At 38.1% G+C, this 24,597-nt stretch overlaps 1 protein-coding gene across 5 annotated transcripts in view; it reads left to right on the forward strand.

Moving 5' to 3' along the window:
- Window positions 1-24,597, forward strand: part of Zcchc6 (zinc finger CCHC-type containing 6) — a 72,605-nt gene that overhangs the window by 18,877 nt on the left and 29,131 nt on the right. For 4 of the 5 annotated variants that reach the window (XM_023699142.1, XM_004639384.2, XM_023699144.1 and 1 more), the window contains exons 7-17: window positions 2,234-2,285; window positions 3,187-3,256; window positions 3,985-4,111; window positions 5,337-5,456; window positions 12,573-12,725; window positions 15,460-15,640; window positions 16,851-17,845; window positions 18,218-18,368; window positions 20,678-20,764; window positions 21,327-21,427; window positions 23,477-23,534. In XM_023699142.1, coding sequence (XP_023554910.1) covers window positions 2,234-2,285; window positions 3,187-3,256; window positions 3,985-4,111; window positions 5,337-5,456; window positions 12,573-12,725; window positions 15,460-15,640; window positions 16,851-17,845; window positions 18,218-18,368; window positions 20,678-20,764; window positions 21,327-21,427; window positions 23,477-23,534 — 2,095 coding nt within the window. Of the gene's footprint in view, window positions 1-2,233; window positions 2,286-3,186; window positions 3,257-3,984; window positions 4,112-5,336; window positions 5,457-12,572; window positions 12,726-14,538; window positions 14,611-15,459; window positions 15,641-16,850; window positions 17,846-18,217; window positions 18,369-20,677; window positions 20,765-21,326; window positions 21,428-23,476; window positions 23,535-24,597 lie in introns of those variants that run through there. The other variant, XM_023699145.1, reaches the window with a different exon arrangement.

Below are 24,597 nucleotides of genomic sequence, written 5' to 3' on the forward strand. Positions count from 1 at the left end.
TGCTGTGCTCCACTTCTTTCTGCTGCAACCGTTGGAGTTGAACCCTTTGTGTCTCTCTGGCAAGATGTTCTGCTCCTGAATCAGCTGGGTGGGTCTTGCCTCTAGCCTCTTTGCAGGGAGTTCTGCTGAAGGGGTCCATGCTGGGCCTGCATTCTGGGTTGAATGAGAATCCGCAGGCCCCAGGCGGTCTCATTCACTCACTGAGCCTGCACTCTGGGTCTCTTCAGGATCCTGTGGGCCCCGGGTCGTCTCACTCACTCGCAAGGCCTGCGCTCCTGGGCTGTTCAGGATCCTGCGGGCCCGGTCGTCTCACTCACTCACCGGGCCTGGGCTCTGGGTCTATTCAGGATCCGGCGGGCCCCAGGTTGTCTCACTCACTCACTGGGCCTGCGCTCTGGGTCTATTCGTTTTGACATTTCTGAAGCTTGCAATGTTCACCTGGAATCAGCAGTTTTGGGAGAGGTGCAGGGCACAGGTGCACAAGGTCCCTGCAATGGAGGGCAGGGGTGCTAGGTAAGACTCTCTAGGATTCCTCTGACTGGTCTGGGGGGTAGCCAAAGCTCAGAATCTTCTGTACAGGTGGGGGGCATCGGCCAGACTCACTAGGTCCACATAGTTATCCACTGTCTTCCTACATTCTATGACAGTGGGCTAGCCCACCACACACACAGCACTAATTTTATTTGGTGTCATTTATTCATTTCTTAGCCAATATGCACTAAATCTCTTGTCATATATATAATACTGTATATTATTCCAAAGGACAAAACAAAACAATGTAGTTCCCCCTTTGGAGAACTCCTGTCAAGTGAAAGATATAAATGCCTACCTGTTTTTTGACGTTATGAGAGCTACAGAGAAACAAGGTTCAGGATAGAAGACAAGAGCTGCACAGGGACACGGCCTTCCTGAAGGTCACTTCAATGAGGCAGGTATAACTGAGCTTTTGCCAGGTGAAGCTCAGTCAGCTTCAGATAAGGCCGGAGAGCGTCTGGCAGGTCTCACAGATGTTTGGTAAGACTTTGACTTTGATCTAAACGTAATCCGAGGTCACTGAGTGTTTTAAGGGTCCACTTGGTGATTGTAAGTAATTTTCATTAATGTGTAGAATAGGAATTGGAAGAAGGCAGTGCTACAGTTGAAACCAGTGGCCTGTCTATTGCAGTATCTTCCAGATGTGAGGTGGTAGTATGACCAATATGAAAACCATCAGCTATTGCTTCAAGATTTGCCTGTGGTGAATTCCTGTCATCTCTATACTCTGGGAGGCTGAAGCAGGAGGATCACAAGTTCAAGCCCAGCCAAGATAACCTAGTAGACTCTGTCTCAAACAAACAAACAAAAAAAAAGTAACAGGCAGGGTGTATACCTTAGCATTAAGGCCCTGGGTTCAATCCCAAGTTCTAGAAAAAAAAAACAAAGACTTGGTGGAAGGCTGCATAATAGTCATTTTTCTCATGGCTTTGACAAAATACCTGCTACCTTCAACCTGAGAAAGTAGAGGTGTGTTCTGGCTCACAGTTTGTGGCAGTTTAAGTCTATAGCTCAACTGGCTTGAAGGCATGGGGCTTGGCACAGGACTTGGCCAAGGAGAACCACTCACAGCATAGTGGTAGAGAGGCAGAGAGAGTGGCAGCAAGATGTAGAGTGGAGAGAAACCCTTTAGCTCCACTGACCAGCCCACCTCTGCTGACTGGATTCTACCTCCCAGCATCACATTTAGCTCTTACCTTGTCAGTAGGCTGACCCACTAATGCATGCTGTGTCTCCATAATCTAGTCACACCCCCTCCCAAAACTGCCTCACATACATGCTTTGGAGGGCCATCTTGATACAACAGGCTAATTACCCCCAAGACATAGTTCAGCTGGGTGTGATGGCTCACGCCTGTAATCCCAGCACATGGGAGGCTGGGGCAGGAGGATCTCCACAACTTTGAGGTCAGCCTGGGCTACATAATGAGTTCAGGCCAGCCTGAACTGCATAAATGAGACCCTGTCTCAAAAAACAAGCAAAACTAGTTGAGCAGGAGTCAGTCAGTGATAGTCCCCTTTTGTTCATACTGATCCTCATGTTTTCTCTTCTGTCTTTGAGTCACACTTACGCAAGCATAATTTCCTGTGATACTAACATATTTGTAATTTGCAGAGAAATTGAGAAAACATCAGACTATATGTTATGCCAGTGAAGCAGAATGTTTAGGGATTATTTCATGTATTCATTTATTTCCTAGATGTCTCAACCAGATGTCCTCTTACTTGTTCAAGAATGTTTGAAAAACAGTGGTAAGGCCAAATTCTTCCCACATTTTGATGTTAACTTTTTTTTGTCTGTAAATTTGCATATATCATTAGCAGATTCTGGAAATAGGTCTTATCACTGAAATTACATAAATTGAGTAATATCCAAATAAAAAATGAAAACAAATGCTGGTGAATTATTACCTAGAGTCCTGTTAGTTCTGTGTGAAATAACCATCTGAAAGTGAAGCTTGTAGCCAAAAAAATAACTTTTTTATAAAGAGTAAGTAAGACTTAGACTGTGACTATGAATGCAAAATATGTAAAATTTATTCTTAAGACTAGGACTGAAGGATGACCTGTTGTGTTCGGTCATATAAATAAGTACTTCACAAATAGTAAGTAGGGGTATACAACTATGGTAATGAACCCACCACCAGTTGTTCTCAGAGAGGTTTATCAGTTGTACTGAACCATAAAATGTCCGTCCACATTGGGGCTATATTGGTTTTTCTGCTTTACATGGGCTTCATCAAAGGGTCCTATACCTTGAATTAGTCATTTCTGTCCTTTTTGTTTTGGTTCAATAAAAGATTTAAATGTTTTTGTTTCAGTCAATACATATTGTAACACAGTATGTTTTGCATCAACTTTGCTTTTAAATTTATTACCTATATGTCTCATTATCTTGTCCACAGAATACTTAAATATTTGGTTCAGTGATGTAATTTCTCATCAAACATTAGATTTGCAAAACAAACATTTTTGAATTAATGTGTTTACTTGAATCGTAAATATTAGTTTTTCTCTTTTTAAGTCATTTCAGAATTTTATTTAGTAATAGTCTTTGAAACAATTAAACAGATAAGACACACTTATAATTAATCTAGTTCTACTTTTAACCAGTTTTTAATAAGCTACTTAATATTTTTTCTTCTTTCCTCAGACTCCTTCACTGATGTTGATGCTGATTTCCATGCTAGGGTTCCAGTAGTGGTATGCAGAGAGAAGCAAAGGTCTGTTTCTTTAAACTGTTGTAACTATCAAATTACCAAATGCACAGATACTTTACTAAATCTTAATGTTCAGCTTCTAGAATAACTGCTTTCTTGGTTATATCACATGCTTTCTACTAGCCTTCTCCCTATACTTTTGGCATTTGATCAGGAGGAGGAAATCTTTTCTTTTCAAGAAATTAAAATGATTAACTGGGTATAGTGGCATACTCCTATACTACCAGCTATTTCAGAGGCTGAGAGAAGAGGAATGCAAGAGCACATGGACAGCTTAGCAAGATCTTATCTCAAAATAAAATTTAAAAAAGGAAAAGTATCTAGGGATATAGCTTTTGGTAAGAGCACGTGCCTAGCATGTGTGAGCCCTGGGTTTAATCCCTGTACAACCAAAGAAAAAAATTAGGTAGAAAAAATATGAGAAACTGTGTGGACCTATGTCAGATAGGTAAAAAGCTTTATCAAATGGTTGCTTGCTCTAATCACCTTTACATATTTTCCTTTTTTGCGTGACCCTTCCAAAATATTTTTAATATGTGAAAACACCAAGTTCTAGTGCTAAAAAAAATAATTTACTCAGAAAATAGCTACCCTGTCTTTTTAAAATTCTACTGTATTGAATGTGGGGTTTTTTAAAATTATTTATTATTGTCAGTGTTGTTTAGTTATTGGTGTAAAAGATCTTGATACTTAAATAACTCTTTGTTCTTTCTTCTCACTCCCCTCATCAGTGGTCTCCTTTGTAAAGTGAGTGCAGGAAATGAAAATGCCTGTCTGACAACAAAACACTTATCTCTCCTTGGAAAACTAGAACCAAGGCTGGTTCCTCTGGTGATCGCATTTAGGCACTGGGCAAAGGTTGGTTCTAGTTCTTTAAATGTGTGAAAACATTCCATGTAGGCATGAGCATGGTGCTTTAATTTTATGGGTTAATCTTAATGATTAAATACTTATGTATACACATTAAAAATAAACATTTGAGTATTAGAATAGAAACTTTAACATATACAGAAGGAAGCAGTAGGGTTCTGTTTCACTTTAACAATATTGCTTAAAATATTAAAATGATTATAGTGCTTATTAAAAGTCAGATTGGGGTGAAGTCCCAAGACATGTGGCCAAAGAACTTTCATTTTAACTAGTTTCCTAAGATAATTTCCTAGGCATAATGAATTTTGAGGTAAATACTCTCATACCATTTCCAGTAACGTACTCTGAGGAAACTCAAAAGAAGAAACTTATCTGGTCTGATATTTCTATAATGTTTCTTAAAATTATGCCAAATTCTTTAATAAGCAGTAGTGCATTTAATGTTCCCCAAAATTTAAGGTCACATGATTTTAAAAGTGAGATTCATAGGGAAGAAAGAAAAAGCTTTACTGATTAAGGCATAACAGTAAGGAGAGATAGTTCTGTGTCTTGCATCCAGGGTGAGTAGAGGGTGATCCACCCACAGCTGGGTGAATTAGTAAGTACAGTATGCAATTCTTTAAAAGCCTTCTGCTTCTTCAGTAAGCAAGCCAAGCATTCATAGTGGTTTCCATTAGTACGGGTAAGTTTGCCCATATATTCTCCCTAATCACCTTCGTGACCAGAGCACACATCATGGGGCTGTGGACTGAGATAAGAGGACCATTAAACTGAGCAAAGCCAGTTTGGCATCTACTTGGAACTGAGTCATCATTTTTCTTTCACTACCATGTTTTTAGCAAGAGGGTGGATTTACTGCAAAAGTCACAAAATGAAATAGCAAATACTATTAGAGCTTTTCACAAGTAAATTAACAGAATTAAATATTTGATATTGAAATTTTTACTCAAAAATACAAAATGTGGCTGCTGCAGAAGTACAGGGAAGTTGCATATTATCACTGTGCTGCTTGTAGATGTTTATTTTGTTCCGTTTCATTGTTGCTATGCTGGGCTTGCACATGAACTGTAGCTCAGCTGCTACTGTGGGGCTTTATTCTGAGGAATCACTATAAATTATATAATGTATGAGAATGAAGTTACTGGCTATAAGCCAAATTTTACCAGTTGCAACCTGGTAAAAGAACGTCCCTGCTTTCTCCTGTCCCCTGCAGCTCTGCAGTATAGACCGCCCTGAAGAAGGAGGCCTGCCACCTTATGTATTCTCCCTGATGGCCGTTTTCTTCCTTCAGCAGAGGAAAGAACCTCTTCTGCCAGTATATCTAGGATCATGGGTAGGAAAATTTGCTTACATATCTGATACTGATGCTGTGACAGATGTATAGATCTTTACTTGAATAAGTTAAAAATCTAAAAGCCTATCCAGAGCTCAGATAGATTTATGTATTCTACTAGAATGAATATCCATGTTGTTTATGGCCAAAACGTTAATATACTTATTAACAAAGTACTGCTTATATCCTGTTAGAAATGTTTTTTGTTTTCTAGATAGCACATTCTTCAGGTCTATAGACCTGAAGATTTCAAACAAGACTTTGAACTTCTTTAAAATTTAATCATTACATAGTCTTTCCTGGGGTACAGTTTTCTAATGTGATACTTTTACTCACATACGATCTCCTGACAAACACTAAAAATCATTTGATTCGTTGTAGCTTATGGGTTTTTTTGGTTTGTTTGTTTGTCTTTGTTTATTCATTTAATAATATGGGACCTTGTTATGTAGCACAAGGTGGCCTCAAATACCTAGTACAGCCAGTCCTGCCTCAGCATTTTGGATCTGGGTCTGCAAGTATGACTTCTTGTACTCTGTCCTGTGCCCCATCCCAATTTCCATGGTCATCTGTCATTGACAAGAGTGTGAAAGACAAACAGGGTTTGTCTTTAGCTGATGAGAAGAAATCTTCAGGATTTGCTCAAGAGTAGTATGTGCCCTTAGTGGTTGGAACTAGAGACTCACTGAACACTGAATTTCATTTTATCATTTGACTTTTCAGTACTTAATGACAAAAATAGATATGTGGTGATCAAATAAGACATACTATACTTTTCCTTTTTTTTTTTTTTTTTTGCATAACCAGGGATTGAACTCAAGCCCTTGCGCTTTCCAGGGAAACACTTACTCCACTGAGCCATCTCCCCAAGCCTCCATACTATACTTTTAAACCAGAATGATCAAGTAGTCTCAGCATTATAGTCAAGCATTGGTTTGCTGGCTCCTGCCAGAATCCTAGTCAAAAATGCAAAGGAAGTTAGGGGAAAGACATTAATGTTATTCATGCCAGATACCTGGCATACATCATTTCTGCAGGAAACTGAGATCCTCGTAATTATATTATCAAAATTTCCAAACAGAGCCCAAGTTCTAGCCAGTAAATATAAAAACTTCATACTAAAAGCTTATTACTCACCTTAGTTCCCTGAGAAAAGTATAAGGAATGGAGAGTGATAGAGAGAAACAAACTACAAAATACGGTGTTAAACAACTGTGGATCATATGCTCAGTACTATAACATATATGTTATGGGTTGCAAGAAGAAAGAAAAATGAACAGAAGAAATGTTTGAGCGTTTTCCAAAGGTAATTGCTCTTGAACCACACAAGTGTAAGGGAAACTAAAGATAGGAACTTAGGCTAAGAAGCTGTCTGCTAGAGTACCACAATCTGCCATTTATCTAACCATATTTATTGCCTGGAAGGATCTAGAATTTTCACAGTATGAGACAGCATTTACAGTGTCCAGAATGCAATCCCAAATTACACATGGGTGCCGGGGAGATGGCTCAGTAAAATAAGCACTTGCCTGGCAAGCGCAGGGTCCTGAGTTCAATCCCCAGTACCACATACACCCCAAAAAAAAATTAGACGTAGTACAAAGACCCAAGAAAATGGTGCCCACTGTCAAAGAAAAAGACTAGTTTCCATCCATGTTAACTTTTCTGTTACTGTTAAAAAAATACTTGAGAAAATCAGTTTAAAAGGAAGAAAGGTTTATATGGGCGCATGATTTTAGAGGTTTATTCCATAGTTATTTCCCAGTTATTTTGGGTGTGTGGCTGTACAGTATATCTTGGTGGCAGGAGCATGTAGCAGAGGAAGACTGTTCACCTCATGGTGGCCAGGAAAAAAAAAAAGAAAAAACGAGAAGCCAGAGTCTCAAGGTCCCCATCAAGATTGTGTCCCCAATAACTTATATTACACTAGAACCAAAATCCTAAAAGTTCTGGCTCCTTTAAGTGGTAACGCAAGTGACTTGACTCAGTGACTAAGCATATGCGCCTTTGGAGGGCAATTAGGACCCAAACCATAACACCAACCCCAAGATGAACCCAATGTGACAACTGTCAAAGACTTTATAAAGTAGTTTCTGTAACATTCCACAATATAAAATAAATACGCTACACTTGTATTAAATGAAAAAAAAAAAAAAAAAAAAGACCGGGCCGGCCAGATAGTTCAGCGGACTAAAGTACCTGTTTAGGGAGGCGCAGGGACTGGGGTTTGATCCCTAGTGTGCCGTGCCGTGCCGTGCCATGCCAGCCCTGCCCTAGGGGCTTGCTGAGACAGTGAGTCTGAGCGTGGTGGTGCACACCTGTAATCCCAGCTTTTGGCAGGCTTAAAACAGGAGGATCACTATGAGTCTGATCTGTGTAGTGAGACTGAATGAATGAATGAATGAATGAATGAAAAGACAGGAGATACCAGCCAGAGAAAAGTAAAAACCAAATGGAAGCTTCAGAACTAAATGGACATACAGGAAACAAATACTAATATGTTAGAGCTAATGATATGAAAAATATTAATAAATACCCTTATTAGAAAGCATAGATTATCAGAATGATTTTAAGAAGCAAGATCTAATGCTATGCTTCTAAGGAAATACAATAGGTAAAATATAAAGACAGATACGATGAAAGTAAATGAGTGGAAAAAGTTACACCTGTAGATTACAACCAAAAGTAAGTTAGATGCCATTTTGCTCTCAGATGAAATAGACTTCAAGAGAAAAAGTTTTATCAAAGATGAAAAGTATATTTCATTATGTGTATTAGAACATATAATCATAAATATTTGTTTTGATTAGGAGAACAACAGTATGTACAATGAAAATATTGGTTGTCAGAAGAAAATTTAACATCCTTAGTGGACTCCTGTGCTAGCTAGACAATGTCACTAGACATCAGGGTCCTGTAGACACTTAACAGTCACCTTGACCTAATTTTATAGAGTATACCACCCAATAAATAGAAAATATGCATTTTTTTAAAGTGCATTTAGTGCATCTAAGAGAAAGACTGTATACTAATTCTTAAAAGAAGTTGCAGTATGCTTAAAAGGATTGGAATGGTATGGCCTCTGACCACAGCGCATGAACCTAGATTATTGCATGTCCAGGTCATCTATGGATCAAAACAGAAATCACGTAGGATTTAGGATTTAGAAACTATTTGTAACTGTTTGCTAGGCACAGTAGTATTGCTGTGTGTCCCAGCCTCTTGAGGCCACCCTCAGCAAGGTAGCAAGACTCACTTTTAAAAAACTTGAGATTCATAAAATAGTTTACACAGAGAAATGTGTAAGTTTCATTAGCTTAAACTAAGACAAGTAAAGAATCAAAGACCTAAAGTTTAACTTCAGAAAGCTAGAAATCAAAGACCAAAGAGGGCTAGAAGGAAGGAAGTAGTATAATGAGCGCAAAGTCAGTACATAGAAAATAGACTAACAGTAGAGAAAATTAACAATATCTGACTGTCTCTTTGATAAACAACATCATGCTTAGGCTGGTTACTGGAGTATACCCTTGTAGTCCTATAGTCCCAGCAGTTTGTGAGGCTGAGACAGGAGACTCATTTGAACTCACATGTTGGAGACCAGTCTGGGCAGCATAGTGAGAACCTCATCTCAAAAAAAAAAAAAAAAAGAAGAAGAAAACCGGTCTCAGGGTTGTTTGACAACCAAACTTAATAGACTTAATTTTAAAAAAGAGAACACACATAAGTATGGTAGCCTTTGCCTATAATACCAGCTACTGAGAAGGCTGAAGCAGGAACTCCAAGTTCAGGGCCAGCCTGGGAAATTTGGTAAAAACAAAATAGGCTGCAGTATAACTCAGTGACAGAGTATTTGCCTCGCATGGGAAAGGCCTGGGTTCAGTCCCCTGTAGTGCCCCCACGCCCTCCCCCAAAAAGAAAACATAAATTAATAAAATTCACACTCACAATGAAAGGTCTATCACTTCAAATCCTATAGCATAAATGGTTAAGAAGACAGTACTGTTTTTCACAAAATATTGTAACTATTTTATGCCAATGAATTAAAAGCCTTACTCTTCATAAGATTAAATTCAAAAAGAAAAAATTCAGTCAAGAAAAACAATCTAAATAGCCACTGCAGAAATGGAGTTTGCAATTAAAAACCTTTGTACAAAGGAAAACCAGACCTCAGGCCTCACCAATGAATTCTGTCAAACACTGAAGGAAGAGAAAAATGCCAATTCTATATGTAAACTCTTTCAGAATATAAAAATTTAAGGCCCAGATCACCCTGATAGAAAAAAAGAAAAGGGCCTGTAAAAAGAGTTAGCATGTATTATGTACATGTACCAACTCCCCGTGGTGAATATAGTTATCACATTTTTTGTATATGTATGAGTTGAACACACTTCAAACATGTACTAATAATTTTAATTACTCTGACGAGCAACCAAAGACATTAAAAGAAACTATATGCAAGTATCCCCCCATGAGCATGGATATCAGACTTTTAGCAAAATAATGGCTAAGCAACTCAAAAGTAAGCTGAGTGTGGTGCAAGCCTATGATCACAGTACCTTGGAGAGGTTGAAGCAAGAGGATCACAAGTTTGAGCCCAGCCAGGCAACTTAACGAGAGTCTGTTTTAATAAATAAATAAATAACACTGGGTGTTACAGTCCTTAGTACCAGAAGAAGAAAAAAATCAACTCGTGCATATATAAAAAATTACATAAAATGTATGTATCACAATCAAGTCAGACCTCTCAGGCAAATCATTTAATCCCCCATTTTAATAAAGGTGAAAACATGCAGAGGACAGAAACACTTGACAATGTTCTTTTGTACTAAAAAATTTGGAGCTTGGAACAGAAAGAAGAAGTTTCTCAGCCTGATAGAGCACATCTGGAAGAATCTTCAGCTAATGTAGCACTTTCATGGTGGAAGAATGGATGTTTCCAGGTTACTGAGAACAAAGGATGTCTGCCACTCCCTTTTGTCGTCAGCTTTTTCAGGCAGTCCTAATCATTGCAGTAAGGAAAGAAACGAAAGAACCTAAAGGAAAATAAGCCTTTCTGTACATGCAGGTGACATGATTCTTTAACTGGAAATGCTGAGAAACATACAAAGCAACTCCTAGAACTATAATAAATTTAATGAAACTATGGATGACGATTGTGTGTAAATCAATTGTACTTTTATATGCTAGAAGCAAACAATTGGAAAATGAAGTTTTCAACCCAGGAGGTTGAGGCAGGAGGACCATGAGTTTAAGGCCAGCCTAGGCAAGTTAACAAGACCCTCTCAAAAAAAAAAAAAAAAAAAACTAAACAAAAACATTAATAGTGTCAGAAAACATACAGTGTTTAAGAATAAATTTAACACAAAATATGCAAGACTTCTAAACTAAATATTATAGGGCATTGCTGAGAGAATAAAATGAGGTCACTGTAGGATACTCCAAGGCTTTGGGGATTAAAACACTCAATCCGTTGTAGTAGTCATTCACTTTTTGACAAAGGTTCCTAAGAAGTTCTTTGGGAAAAGGAAAAAATCTCTTCAATAAATAATACACCAAAACCATATTTGTAAAGAAAAAGAAATTAAACTTGTTTTTGTTTTTAGTACTGGAGATCAAACTTAGGACCCTTCATTTGTCAGGCAGGTGCTTATGGCACTGAGCTATCCACCCCTCACCCCCTGGCTTAAGCTTTTACTTTACAACATATCCCTGAATTAACTCAAAATGGGTAAAAGATGTAAATGAATCTTTGTAGGCAGGATTTTTAGAACAGTAAAAATGTGAAACATGTCAATGAAGAAACACTGATAAATTTAATTTGATTGAACTTTTAAACTTTTCTTATTGAAAAAAACATTAAGAAACCCAAAAGGCAAGTTCTAAATAGCAGTTGTCACACCTTATACTTTCTTGGGCAAATATTTTCATTCAATAAATCATCAGCATCCTTAAAGAGTGTTTACCCTGGGCAGCTGCTAAAACAAAGTCCTCACCCTGCAAATTAACATCCAGCAAGTTAAGGGGGATTAATAGGTATCTATCAAGGAATGGTAATATTTCTGAAGAAAAAATAGGATTAGAAAGAGTGAAAAGTGGGGAGCTAGTTAGAGAAGAGACTAGAAAAACACCTACACAATGTGGATGAACCTACGACATGGTCCAAGTGGTATAGACATATGCTTGGGCAGCAGGATAGCACATCACACCCACCCACAGCTCACTCTGTTTACTAGGCAGTGTAGGCCACACTGATGAGTCCTGTCATATAATAATGTTTCTCTGAGCTTTGGAGCCCAGACTATTATCTTTTGCATTAATGCTCATTATTAGCACGTAACAGTGTGCTTCGTGCTTAGTGTGATGACACACACCTCATTGGCCAAGGCAGAGGGTCACCAAGTTCAAGGCCAGCCTGAGCTCTTTCTATATAGACTGTCTCGAAAGCAAAATGTACTTAAGCAAAAGTAATAGTATCTAAAATCATGTTCTAAGTAGAATATAGTTTTATAATTGCATCTCTTCACACCATATGTGTAATTTCTTATATTTAGTATTTCTATGTGCTGTATACTAAAAATAGATATTTTATGTCACATATATTCCCACAAGTAAAGCTCTAGTGCTATCCTCTATTACAGGAAATTGAAGTCTAGAGAGAACACTTTTTACCCAAAGCCACGGAGCTAGTCCATAAGAAACCTAAGATTGGGGCCACTCAGTTTTACTCCAGAACTCACAACTTCCACCACTTGGCCACACTGCCCTACCACCATCCTCCTAATACTGGGGGTGAAACTGAAGGCCTCCTATGATGCCTGCCAAGTGCTCTACCACCAGGCTACACCCCATCCCAAAATAGTTGCTGAAATAATTCTATTTCACAAAGTTACCATTTCTTTTTTATTTATTTATTTTGTATTGTAGATCATTTCTTTTGCAAATCAAACTTATATTTCAGTTTAAGAAATATTTATTTATATAATATGTCAAATATTCCATAAGTGTTATCTTTGTATGTACAGTAAACTATGTTAATTTTTCATTTCTTCCACTATTTTAATATGCTATAATTGACACAAAATTATTTCTACCTTGTAATTGTCTAATTTTTCCTAGATTGAAGGATTCTCATTAAACAAACTAGGAAACTTCAACCTTAAAGATGTTGGGGAAGATTTTGTGATCTGGGAATATACTGAGAATGCTTCTGGGGACACAAACACAGCCAAAGAGGTGGCTCCAAAAGAAATGCCAGTCAGAAAGGGACAGGTCTGTTACCTCTTCTTACTTGCTTCACCATTGATACTTGTTTCAGTGAAGGGGGCAGTGGTGGTAATGGGTTAACTGGTCTTCTTGTCTTCTTAACCGTCTTATCTATTTGGTGGCTATTCCATTTCCTAGTCTGGTCAGTACCTTAAATAGACCAATAGTGAAAAAAAAATAAAATTTTAAGCTATGAAGTCTATATTTATATGGTTTCTTCTGTGTACAGAGACCTTGGAAGGTCAGTGAGAGTTCAGAGACAAATCCCTACCCTCTAAAGAGCTCAGGTCTTAGATGGTATTATGAAGTTTAATTGTATGGAAAAATAACTTCATTACTGAAATAGCAGTGAAAAAAATACATAACATACACAGAAGAATGTATTTATAAAGAATTGCCAGTAGAGTTTCAAATGAAAATCTGTGCAGTGCAATTATATTAATGATAATAATAGAGTTCTATCCCAAAATGGTGAAAGGTCCCTAAGCTTTACATAACCCTTTGTAGCAACATGACAGTAATATCCACAAAATACTTCCGAGACAAGGATTCCAATTTTAGCTCCATAATAAAATGTCGCGTCACATCTCCTTCCCACTCTTCATGACTCAAGTGAGATAGTGGTACTCATAGAATCTCCAATAATGCTTTCTAAAATCCTTATGTGGTGGAAGAGGATGGAAAAGGAGCCACTCTACTTCTGCTGCCACCAGCAGAGCACCACCTCTATCTCTTTTCTATTCAAGGTTCCAGTGGTAAATAAGAGCACAGTCTGTGAAGCCAGAATATGTGAACTCATGTCCTGACTCCTCCCTCCTTAGCTGTGTGTCTTTGTGCAAGTTACTCAATCCTTCTACACTGGTTTCCTCCTTAGAAACGGGGATACTATTAGTACCCTCTCATAGGGTCACTGATTTCTAGAATGTTTAACTCAGTGCCAAGCAAGTGGTAAGCACTCAGTAAATAGGAGCTACTATTCTTATTTTATTTGAAAAAGAAATGTTCTCTGCTTTTCAAAAAACAGTTTAAGTACCAGCAGTCTAGATATTTTGGAGGTCTTTTAAGTTCCATGTTGCAGATTTCACGTCATTTTGTGAGATCTTAAAAAAAAATTTGTGAAGCTGAAAAAGCCTGTGGATGAAGAGGTAAAAATTGAGCAGATGTTAAGTTTCTGGGGGTTTCTTTTTATCCTCAGCTGTATTGTTTGAGACCTGAGAAGCCTCCATTTTTAATCAGTTCTGCCTTGTAAATCCACCAGATAATCACCCTTGTGGTTGAGATTTACTGATTAATAAGCTACCATACTATTTATTTTGAAGCATCATACAACTAGTGATCAGAAACAAATGTGTATGCCTTAGGAGGGAAAGGTTTTTTTTCACTGGGAATGGTAAGAATAATGTGAAGAGAAGGCTGTTGCTGTAAGTCCACGTAATGCTTTAATATTACATTTTTACGCTACGGGAAAGATTATTATACTGCCACTTTTGAGTTAAATGAGCCCTAGACACTGCGTAAGTTGCACATGGCTATGACCGAGGGATTTGTTTTTCCCCTGATGAGCGGTGCGACCTGTGACAAGTCACGTGTGGGAGTCGTGCTAGATTGCCTCTTCAGAGCATCTCACAGTGTGACAGAATGTTTCAGTGTATATGGATTTCTTGCACTTAAAAAGACTATATGTAAGTGAAAGAGTACAGAGAGCAGCCGTGTCTACCGGATGCTTTCCCTTGCTTCTGATTTAACCCACAAAACTATCCTGTGTTGTAGGTGGTACCATCCCTACTCTGCAGATAATGGTAGCGACCACTTTTTGAACACTGTGTGCCAGGCACTGTGCTAAGCACTTTACAGACACTATCTCACTCAGTCCTCCCAACAGCCCTATGAGGTGGGTACTATTATCCCCGTTTTTCAGATGAGGAAACAAGTCTTAGTTAAGTCAGAGACCATGATCAGAATTCTACATAGCTAGTACTTGGTAGAGTTTGGTTTTAAACTAAGCTTTGTCCTGATTCCAAAGCCAGTGCTTTCAGCCATTGTTCTGTATGCTAGTCTGAGACCGGACAAGCTGAGTTGCCAAACAGTTAAGAGATATGAAGGGCAGAATCACTATTTGGATCTTTTTTCCCTAAATCCTATGAATATTCCAATATATTACACCAAGTATGCTGTTCAAACTTGACCAAAGTCTGTGACTCTAAAACTAGTATTAGTTTCTGATTAGTATTAGTTTCTGATATCAAGTTATTTGACTTTAAAATAATTGCCACCAGTAGGTTTAGTGTGCTTATGTGTCATGTCTGGCCAGTGAAAGGAGTGTTCTTCCTTTTTCTCTGTCCTTAAGCCATTATCTATTTTGTTGTGTCCATACCCATAAAGGTGATGCCCACAGCAGTGACAGCAAGGCCTGTGCTGAGAATATTAACAAACTGTGAGGGCCTCCACTTGTTAGAAAGATATTAGAATTATATGTGCTGCCTGGGAAATAAGCTGGCTATGTCTCTTCCTGAGATAATTACTAGAATGTAATGTATGCTGACCCCAGGGATGCAGTGAAATGATGCTATTTACAACAAGTGAAATAGAACCTTTAATTTGATTTATTTAGATGGCTCATCTAATTTGTATCTTTGCTAAGATTTTTCAAAATTTTTAATTCAGTGCTTGAATAACCTCTTGTTTTTCTAATTGAGTTGGTATATGAAATAATCTGTATGTTTCTCTTTGTTGTTAATAGGTATCATTAATGTTTGACATAAAACACCAGCCTTCAGTACCAGTTGGGCAGCTCTGGGTGGAGTTGCTGCGATTCTATGCTTTAGAATTTAATCTGGCTGATTTAGTGATAAGTATCCGTGTCAAAGAATCAGTATCTCGGGAATCAAAGGATTGGCCTAAAAAGCGCATTGCCATTGAAGGTATCTCAAAATATTTAATTTCTTTTTTTTTTTAAGGTCTCAGTCTTAACAGCATGGTTTTTATTTCAGTCTCTTTCTCAACTCCTTGTAAGGTAGGCCTAACCTCAGAGGTGAAATAAATATAATCTAGTGGGTCCTTCTGAGAGACCAAAGGGTTTGTCCTGGATTTTTTAGGTACCACCACTAACTATCTTAATTGTTACACAATTGAATAATGGCTAGGTGGATCCCTATTTTAAATTGCTTCACAGTGTGCAGTTATTCCCAGTGGCCTGTGAGTTTCCCTCTCCTCTTTACTGTTCTTATTTCTGGATTTCTGAATACAGTCCTCTCGTGGATTATTTTGATGTTTAGTTTTACAGAATGAGAAAAATTTTCTTTTTTCATGAAAATTGATGTTCTCAGTTGTATAACACTCTAATAAAGGGAATAAACTGTTATTTTTTGAAATAATATGCAGTAACTTACTCATTAAAAACACTTTTTAGTGAATGCTGACTGAACTGAAAGCAGAATATCAAAGATACACTGGTGTGCCCTATACATGTTATTTAAATAAGTTAGCCCTTCTCAGCTTTGCAAAGTCAGGAGGTTGAAGCTCCTCTAGAAATCTTAATTCTCCTCCTTTAAATAATTTAAGGAATCTCCTCAGTGGAATTCTCTTATTTTTTGCTTGATTTTTTTTTTCAAGCTTTATGTTGCATAAGAGGGTTTTTTTGCATTTTGCATAAATTATTTGTGGAGTCATGGGGAATCTCACATTTTTAAACCCTCCCCTGCAGTTTCTCTGGCTCAGCTCTTCTGGCCAATTGCCTAACCTGCTGGAGTTCTAGGGGAGGAGAAAAGATTGAGAGAAGTGGTGTCTCCTCCTGGTGCCTCCCTCTCACCCCAGAAATTCAGTCCAGCCAATTCAGTGATGGGGCTTCCCAGGGCAGAAGAGTGGAGGTAAGCTCTACAAACCACAGGGCTGGCTGAGGGCGAGTAGAGCACACAGCCACAAAGCCTGCTGGGAAGACTTTCCCATGGGCACGAAAGCCACACTGATGACATCTGTCCTGCATCCCCAGTCACAGAGCAAAATAGGGAAGGGGTACATTTTTTAAAGCATGTGATAAATTTTACTGTTATTTATTTGCTGTTTTTGTCTGCAGCAGGCTATTTTTTAAGACATTAACTAGAATATATGAAGTGGTTTTCTTTTTCGTTACAGATCCCTACTCTGTTAAGAGAAATGTGGCAAGAACCCTAAATAATCAACCTGTGTTTGAATATATACTTCATTGTTTAAGGACAACATATAAATATTTTGCTCTTCCACATAAAGTTGGAAAATCCAGTCTTCCAAAGCCTCTGAGCCCAGTTTCATGTATTTCAGAACATTGTAAAGAAGTAGAAAATTATGATCCAGGTATAAAAGCAAAAGATGATAAGCTTAGAAACTCAGTTTTGGCCCAAAGTCCTGGTGCTATTACCACATCAACTACAAATACCCAAAATGCACAGCCATTGTCTCTTAGAGAAATGATAAAAAGCTCTGGAAGTCTACCAACAGAAGAAATGGGAAATGACATCAGCATCCACCTAGAAGACATAAGCTATGTCCAGGCACAAGTAGAAAGAGGAGGTAAAAGTGAGAAAAAGAAAATTGAAAGGGAGGGCAACTGTGGAGAGCTGGTAGCCTGTGGCAGTGTACATAATTATGGGACAGGATGTGCTTTGGAATTAGACGGCCTCCACAATCCTATGACTAAAAAATGTGATGGATTTGCTACCTTAGATGACAAGACTAATTTTGAAGAAAGTACAGAAGGTACCAGTGAGCTAGAAGATTCTGTGAACCACATTTCCCCTGTAATCCAAGACCAGACATCACAAATCATTCAGTTTGACGAAGAAGAGGAAAAAGAACCCAGACTTGCCTTTAACGAACAGGAAGTCGAGGATGACATTGCTAATGAAGATGAGTTAGACAACACCTATACTGGATCAGGGGATGAGGACACCCTGTCTGAAGAGGAGGATGAGTTAGTTGACCTTGTTAAATATGAGGACTTGAAAGAACGTGGAAAATATATAGATGAAGCTCTGCTCATGGAACTTAATGAAATAAATCTTAAAGAGGAAAATGTACAGGAAGAAAACTCACCTGTGGATCAGTCTGATTTCATCTATGAATTTAGTAAACTTATCTTCACCAAAGGCAAGGTAATCAGTGCCTCTTAGAAACCTAGGAGACTAAACTACTTGAATGCATATGGTGTTGATTTTAATAGCAGAACAAGATTTTCCCTTTTGGTTGCAGCTAACGAGTTTCTCTTTTTTATCCTAATACTACCACTTGATCAACTTCCTTAAGATTTGTGGAAATCTGCAAAGAAGGAAGGGAACTATTCTTTCCTCCTGAGAGTACTGTACAGATATTGCCAAATTTCAGATTGTGCAGATTGGCTGTATATTATACTTCATTCCTTTACATGTACTTCAACAAAAATAAAAAAGTAAAAGATTCTAAATCCCCTTTATTTGGCACATAAAGTTTTATCGTATGTGTTGTTTTACTTTCCCATGTTTTGACAGTCTCCCACAGTAGTGTGCAACTTATGTAAACGAGAAGGACACCGGAAAAAGGACTGTCCTGAAGATTTCAAAAGAATCCAGCTGGACCCTTTACCTCCACTGACACCCAAGTTTTTGTATATCTTAGATCAAGTTTGCATCCAGTGTTACAGTAAGTCATTTGCATTTCTTTTGATCTGTCAGAGTAGTAGATTGACATTTTCTCAGGAGTCATCAGCATCACTGTACCATTAGCACTCTAAACACTATTCTTTCTCTATCGGGTCAACACTCTTTTGTCTTACCTGCCTCATTTGAGACACACAGTAGGTACTCAATGAAGGCATGGTGGGAAGGGGGCCTTGAAGTACATGCCTTCCCCCAGTGCAGGGTCTGCAACCCCAGCCTTATGCCTAGAAAGCAGCTCCACTGCTCCCCTTCTTGCCCCCTCTTGAGGTCTTGAGATTAGAGTTCTTTGCCCGCATTTTCCAACTGGTATTCCTGGAAATGTTTTTGTAGGTACACTTAATAGAAGTTTATGTACACAAGCATTCCCTGGCAAAATGAGGAGTAATTCTACCCTCTGCCATTCTGCCATCTCCCTTGGGGTTTTTTGTTTTGTTTTGTTTTGTTTTTGACTCAAACTCAAAGCCTTGTGCTTGTTAGGTAGGCGCTGTATTGCTAAGCTAAATCCCCAGTCTTTTCCTTGGAGATTTCTAGGGCACATTAACATACTAAAGGCTTCCCAGCAAGTTATGGTAAAGATTTCTTAATCTTTTTTTTAATATATTTGTTTGTTGCAAGGTTTCACTACGCAGCAGCTTGGACTCATAGTGATCCTCCTGCTTTCAGCCTCCCCAATACTGGGATTGCAGACAGTATCCATGGCTGGCTCAGTCCTCCCTGGGGGCAGGGCTGGTGCATCATGTGGTGCTGGGGATCAATCCACATCTCTGAGCTTGCCTAACTAAGCTAGTGCTTTAGTCTGCTGAGTGATCTCACTAGCCCCCCATATTTAACTCTTTAGTGTAATATTTCCAAAATTTGAGCACAGAATACTTTTTAATTAAAGAAACTCCAGTTGAGTGTAAGAGAGACTCCGGGTTCTGCAGAGAGAACGTTTAAAGGACATTCCACTGCTTACAGTGCAGCAGCTTGATGCTTCATGATGCTGCATCTTGAAGTGTCTGTCTGTGTAAGTTGAGTGTTCTTAACCAGGTCTTGGGGATATTTTTGTTTGCTTGCTTGCTTCTTTGTTTACATTTTTGAGATGGGTTCACTATGTTGCCCAACTTTGTCCTGAACTCAGGCTCAAATGATCTTCGTTCCTCAGCCTCTTAAGTAACTGAGACTACAGCTCTGTGTCACAACCACCTCATCAGGGACTTTTTATAAATGAACCTTTTAGCAGTTAGGAACTATAAAACAAAAGGAGGTTTTCTTGAGTTTTAAGAAAAAAACATGGCCATGCTCATAATTTTTGTATTTACTTTCTGAGAGTCTCTAGAAAATCAGGTGCTGACCTTCAGACTTGACAGACCCTGTCAGATACAGAAGTTACATTTTGTGTTACATAGTTCTTGATTTATCTTGGTGTTAACCATCTAGCAGAAAAGTATAAAAACTAAGTATAAAAAGTAAAGCCATATTAATATGCTGAGCTGTAAAAGGCTCAAGTCAACAACTTCTGACATTGCCAGTCCTATGGATAACCTACTACTAGTATGGACTACTGGACTGTGTTGGATTATTTTGCTGAATTCACACACCTACAATATTTAAATGGCAATGGCATACCCATTTTTGACGAAACTAAAAAAAAGGGGATATAGGTGAAGGACCATTTTGTATCTGTATACACAAAGTAGTTAGTATAGCTATATAACTACTTTCTCTTAATTCAATGAGAAGAAAGTTTTGTACTAATAGTTTTTAGACAGGATATCATGTGTGCATCTTGTACTATGAATAACCACTATGAAGACAATATGCGATGTATCAATTATTGTAACTGTCCTACTAACCTGTTTTGAAACTGTCTCATTGCTATTTGTTTCTCAATAAAATTAATAATAAATAGATAAAAGATAAAAGCAAATTAGTTTGCATTTCAAGAATAGCTTTTTGGTAATAGAATTTTATGTTGAGGGAGCGGAAGCCAGCATGGTGGCAAACAGCTGTAATTTTAGTGTTCAGGAGACTGAAGCAGAAAGATCCCAAGTTTGAGGCCAGCCTGGGCTACATAAGGAGTTAAAGGTCACTGATACTACATGGCAAGACCCTGTCTTAAGAAAACACAAAAAGTAAACAAGCAGAAAGCAGTTTATCTCACATTGCTAGTGCTATTTACTGAGAAGGTATAAAATTTAGTTTTTGTTTTTGTGTTCCTTTTAACATTGTAGGTTTTATTTTCTGAAAATTACTTTTTAGTGTTTTCAAAGAATGTTTTTTTCTTTTTCTCATTGTGTCTATCTTAAACAGAGGATTTTTCTCCAAATACTTTAGAAGAGCAGGCTCGTGAACATATTCGACAAAACCTAGAGAGTTTCATAAGACAGGACTTTCCAGGTAAGTAATTTTTTAAGTATACAAAATGGAAGGTGATACAAGGACTTATTTCAGAACATGTTAATTTTGAAAATGAGATGATCTTGTAGTGACTATGGGGTCAACATCTCAGGTGTTCCATAAGATAAAGCAGTGAGCTTTCATCCAATGCCAAATCAGTTAACTAAAAGAAAAGAAATTAGCAATGTAGAATTTATCCTAGTAGGTGCCACAAATGAGTTTCATTTACTATTACAGTTAAAGTTCACATCTCTGAAAAGAACATTTATTTAGAAAATAATAAACTTACATTATTAAAAATATTGAGGTTATCTACATATTCTTTGAAATATCCTTGCATTTAAGAATAAAGTGTCATGTGGTAGTCTTTGGTGACATGTATAGTTTGTGTCTGTAGTGAAAGTAACTTTGAAAGAAAAATGTTTTGGAATATATTACTAAGAAAATTATTAAGAGCTAGGATAGTTTCTAACTGGGTGTTTTTGATTCATGAGAGGGCCATTTTGATCAAAACCAAATATATTTATCTAATTAGTTATTATCTTTCTTATATCTCTAACAGGAACTAAATTGAGCTTGTTTGGCTCCTCCAAAAATGGATTTGGATTCAAACAGAGTGACCTTGACATTTGTATGACATTTAATGGACATGAAACTGCTGAGGTACAGTGACCACATAAAACTTGAATTTCTATTATTTTTTTTTTGGGGGGGGGTTGGCAGAACTGGGGATTGAACTCAGGCAAGCACTTATTCTACTGAGCTATCTTCCCAGCCCCAAAGGTGTTTTTTTTTGTTTGTTTGTTTGTTTTGAGGAGAAATATGGGGAATCAAACTCAGGACCTTGTGTTTACCAGGCAGGCACTTGAGCCAGTGAGCTATAATCGTGGCCCTAAAACTTGAGTTTGCTATGGCAATGTGATTTAACTAATCTTGACAAAGAGCACAGTGTGGTCTTTTCCAAATTTATTTGGGGGTAAACTGTGGAGATGCCACATGGCACACCCTCTAGCCAAATACCCTGAGAAGCCTAAAAGGTGAATGTGAAAAACAGAAGCCTTATACTTTAAGTTCATAACATGAGTGGATTGGAAAGTAACGCAGGGAATTTCACAAAGCCAAGCTTGCTGCACCATTGTCCTGGCCACTAGACAGACTGGGTATGGACAGTCACGCAAAGTTACCTGTAATTCCTTCTGATGAGGCAGGCACATGGTACAGGCTAAGAATGCTAACTGTATTATGCAGAGGCATGGATTTGAGATGAGCTTGCTTTCATCTGTACGTAAACATTAGATCTTTGGTACAAATCTTTAAAGTAAAAATAAAATAATTTCTGTTCCTCTTTCTTCAAGGATCGATGTGCACAGTTGTGTGGGTCAGAAGTCAGCAAACTGGCCTGTGGGCTAAGTTGATGTCACAGTCAGTTTCTGTGAATAGTTTTATTAGAACAGAACCACACACACCCATTTGTATTTCTTCTATGGCTCTTTCATACTGTGACTACAGACTTTAATAGTTGTAACAGAGACCATATGGTCCACAAAAGTCAAGTTTGCCATCTCTGGATGTATATGAAAGCACTTATAAAAACTACATAAAGGTAAAGTCTGAGAAGTGCTGACTCCCTGTTATTTATTTGTGGTACTGAGGTTTGAACCCAGATGCTGGTACATGCCAGGCAAGCACTTTGCTACTGAGCTACATCCCCAGCACTTCAGCTGGACTCAAAGTGGTACACCTGCAGCCCAGCCTCCCAGGGAGCTGAAATGACAGGCATATTCCACTAGGCCCAGCTACAGTAGCGTGGGTTGGTTGGTTGGTTGGTTGGTTGGTTGGTTGGTTGGTTGGTTGGTTTAAAAACATGGTTTAGGGCCAGCCAGATAGGCAGATTAAAGCACCTGCTTAGGCAAATGCAAGAGCTGGGAGTTCGATCCCCAGTGTGCAATGCCAGCCCAACCTCCGGAGCACGCTGAGACTGCAGTTGAGACTGGGCGTGGTGGTATGCGCCTGTAATCCCAGCGCTTGGGAGGCTGAAAAACAGGAGGATCACTGCAAACCCGATCTGTGTAGTAATGACTCTGTAGACCCTGTACTAAATACTTAAAAAATTAAATTAAATTAATAAATAATAACATGGTTCATAAACTAACTTGGGCATTTCTAAAGTAAAATTCCAAGTGTGTTTTGGGTTGTGTATAGGCATTAAATGAGTTTATGTTGCTAGGGCAGAAAAATGTTTTTAAGTATGATTTAGTTGTTATTTGAAACACTTCATTACATGCCTTTAATTTGATACATTATAATTTTGGCTAGTCCTATGGAAAATAATGTGAGTTTAATCACTCTCCACAGCAAGTCATGGAGCTATAAAGGTCTGCCCAGAATGAGTAAGACGGAACACTGAAGCCTTGTCTTACACATTCTAGTCCTGTTGTGCTTCTGAGTGAGAGAGTTACACAGAGGGAGGGGAGAGCTTCATCTAGGGAACGGAAGCTCTGGGTCCCTGGGCTTCCTGATTGATTTTAGCCTTTGCTGCACCTCCAAAAGCGATTGGGATATAGGGTATTTAGCAGTTTTTGTGTCTTTAGGTTATTTCCTATGCGTACTGACAATCAGTGAAATTAGTTTCATTATTTCTGAAGGTAATGGAAACTATAAAAAACCCATCTTCTAGCTTTGATTCAGTTATTTATGCCATCTTTCCTGCAGGGGTTAGACTGTGTAAGAACTATTGAAGAATTGGCAAGAGTCCTCAGAAAACATTCAGGTACCTCTGAAAACTTTATAAAAATATTTCCATTATTTTGGTTGTGATCCTGGCACTCAGAAGGCTGAGTCAAGAGGATTACCACAAGTTTGAGGCCTGCCTGGATTACATAGTGAGTTCAAGGCCAGCCTGAACTACACAGTAAAACCCTATCCAAAAAAAAAAAAAAAAAACCAAAACACAAATTATATCTTTTTCATTAGTATTTTGCATATTTATACTTAATAGTGCTAATGAAGTTATATAGTCACTCATTTATAGAATATGTGCTATATTAATGTCATTAAAAAGTCTTATATGACTGACTAGGAAAGACTGAGGATAATTTGTGTGCATAATATTCCCTGGTCATTTTATTTCTGGACAAGTCACATGTCAGGCAGAAAAGTTTTGAAATTATTTGCTGTTGATGTTGTGTAAGTCAAAGCGTGGGCGTTGCTAAAAGCTATGTGCAGTGCAGTGAGGAGAAGCCCTGGCTTGGGGTCTGCTCTGCAGTTGTTCTTCTCAGCCCACTGCATCAACACTGGTCAAGTCTCAAGCTTCATGTGAGCTCTTACCAGTAAGTGAGGAGAACTGAGTGGGTAGTTAATCGAGTATTTACAGCTGCAAAATGTGGGGGTTCTACACATCACACATGGAGTCACTAACATAATCTAAAACACCACTGGCACATACCTCTACTATCAGGGGTGGCTGTCGGGGCTTTTCACATGGAAAAGCATCTTTTAAAAATGTACTTTCACAAGTACTATGCCCTGATCCAGAATTGAAGATAAACAGGATATAGTCCCTGTCCTCATGGAACTTAAAATCTGTAGTCTGTGAAAAGCTGTCTTACATTTCAGTCAGGAGAAGACTTCACAAATATACACCTTGAGTGCCTCCCCTTATTTTTATTCTAGGAGTTTAAATAAATGAACTACCAGGTTATTTAAATACCTGGAAAAAATGTTATTTTTGGTAATTGCTTAATGAAAAGTAACCATTGGGTACATTTTTTATTATACATTGATAAAAATTTTCTTTATTCATTGAAAAGCATTTCCTCAGTATTCCACCTCAA

Source organism: Octodon degus, unplaced genomic scaffold (genome assembly GCF_000260255.1).
Source record: "Octodon degus isolate 3935 unplaced genomic scaffold, OctDeg1.0 scaffold00111, whole genome shotgun sequence".
NCBI classification, from domain to species: domain Eukaryota; kingdom Metazoa; phylum Chordata; class Mammalia; order Rodentia; family Octodontidae; genus Octodon; species Octodon degus.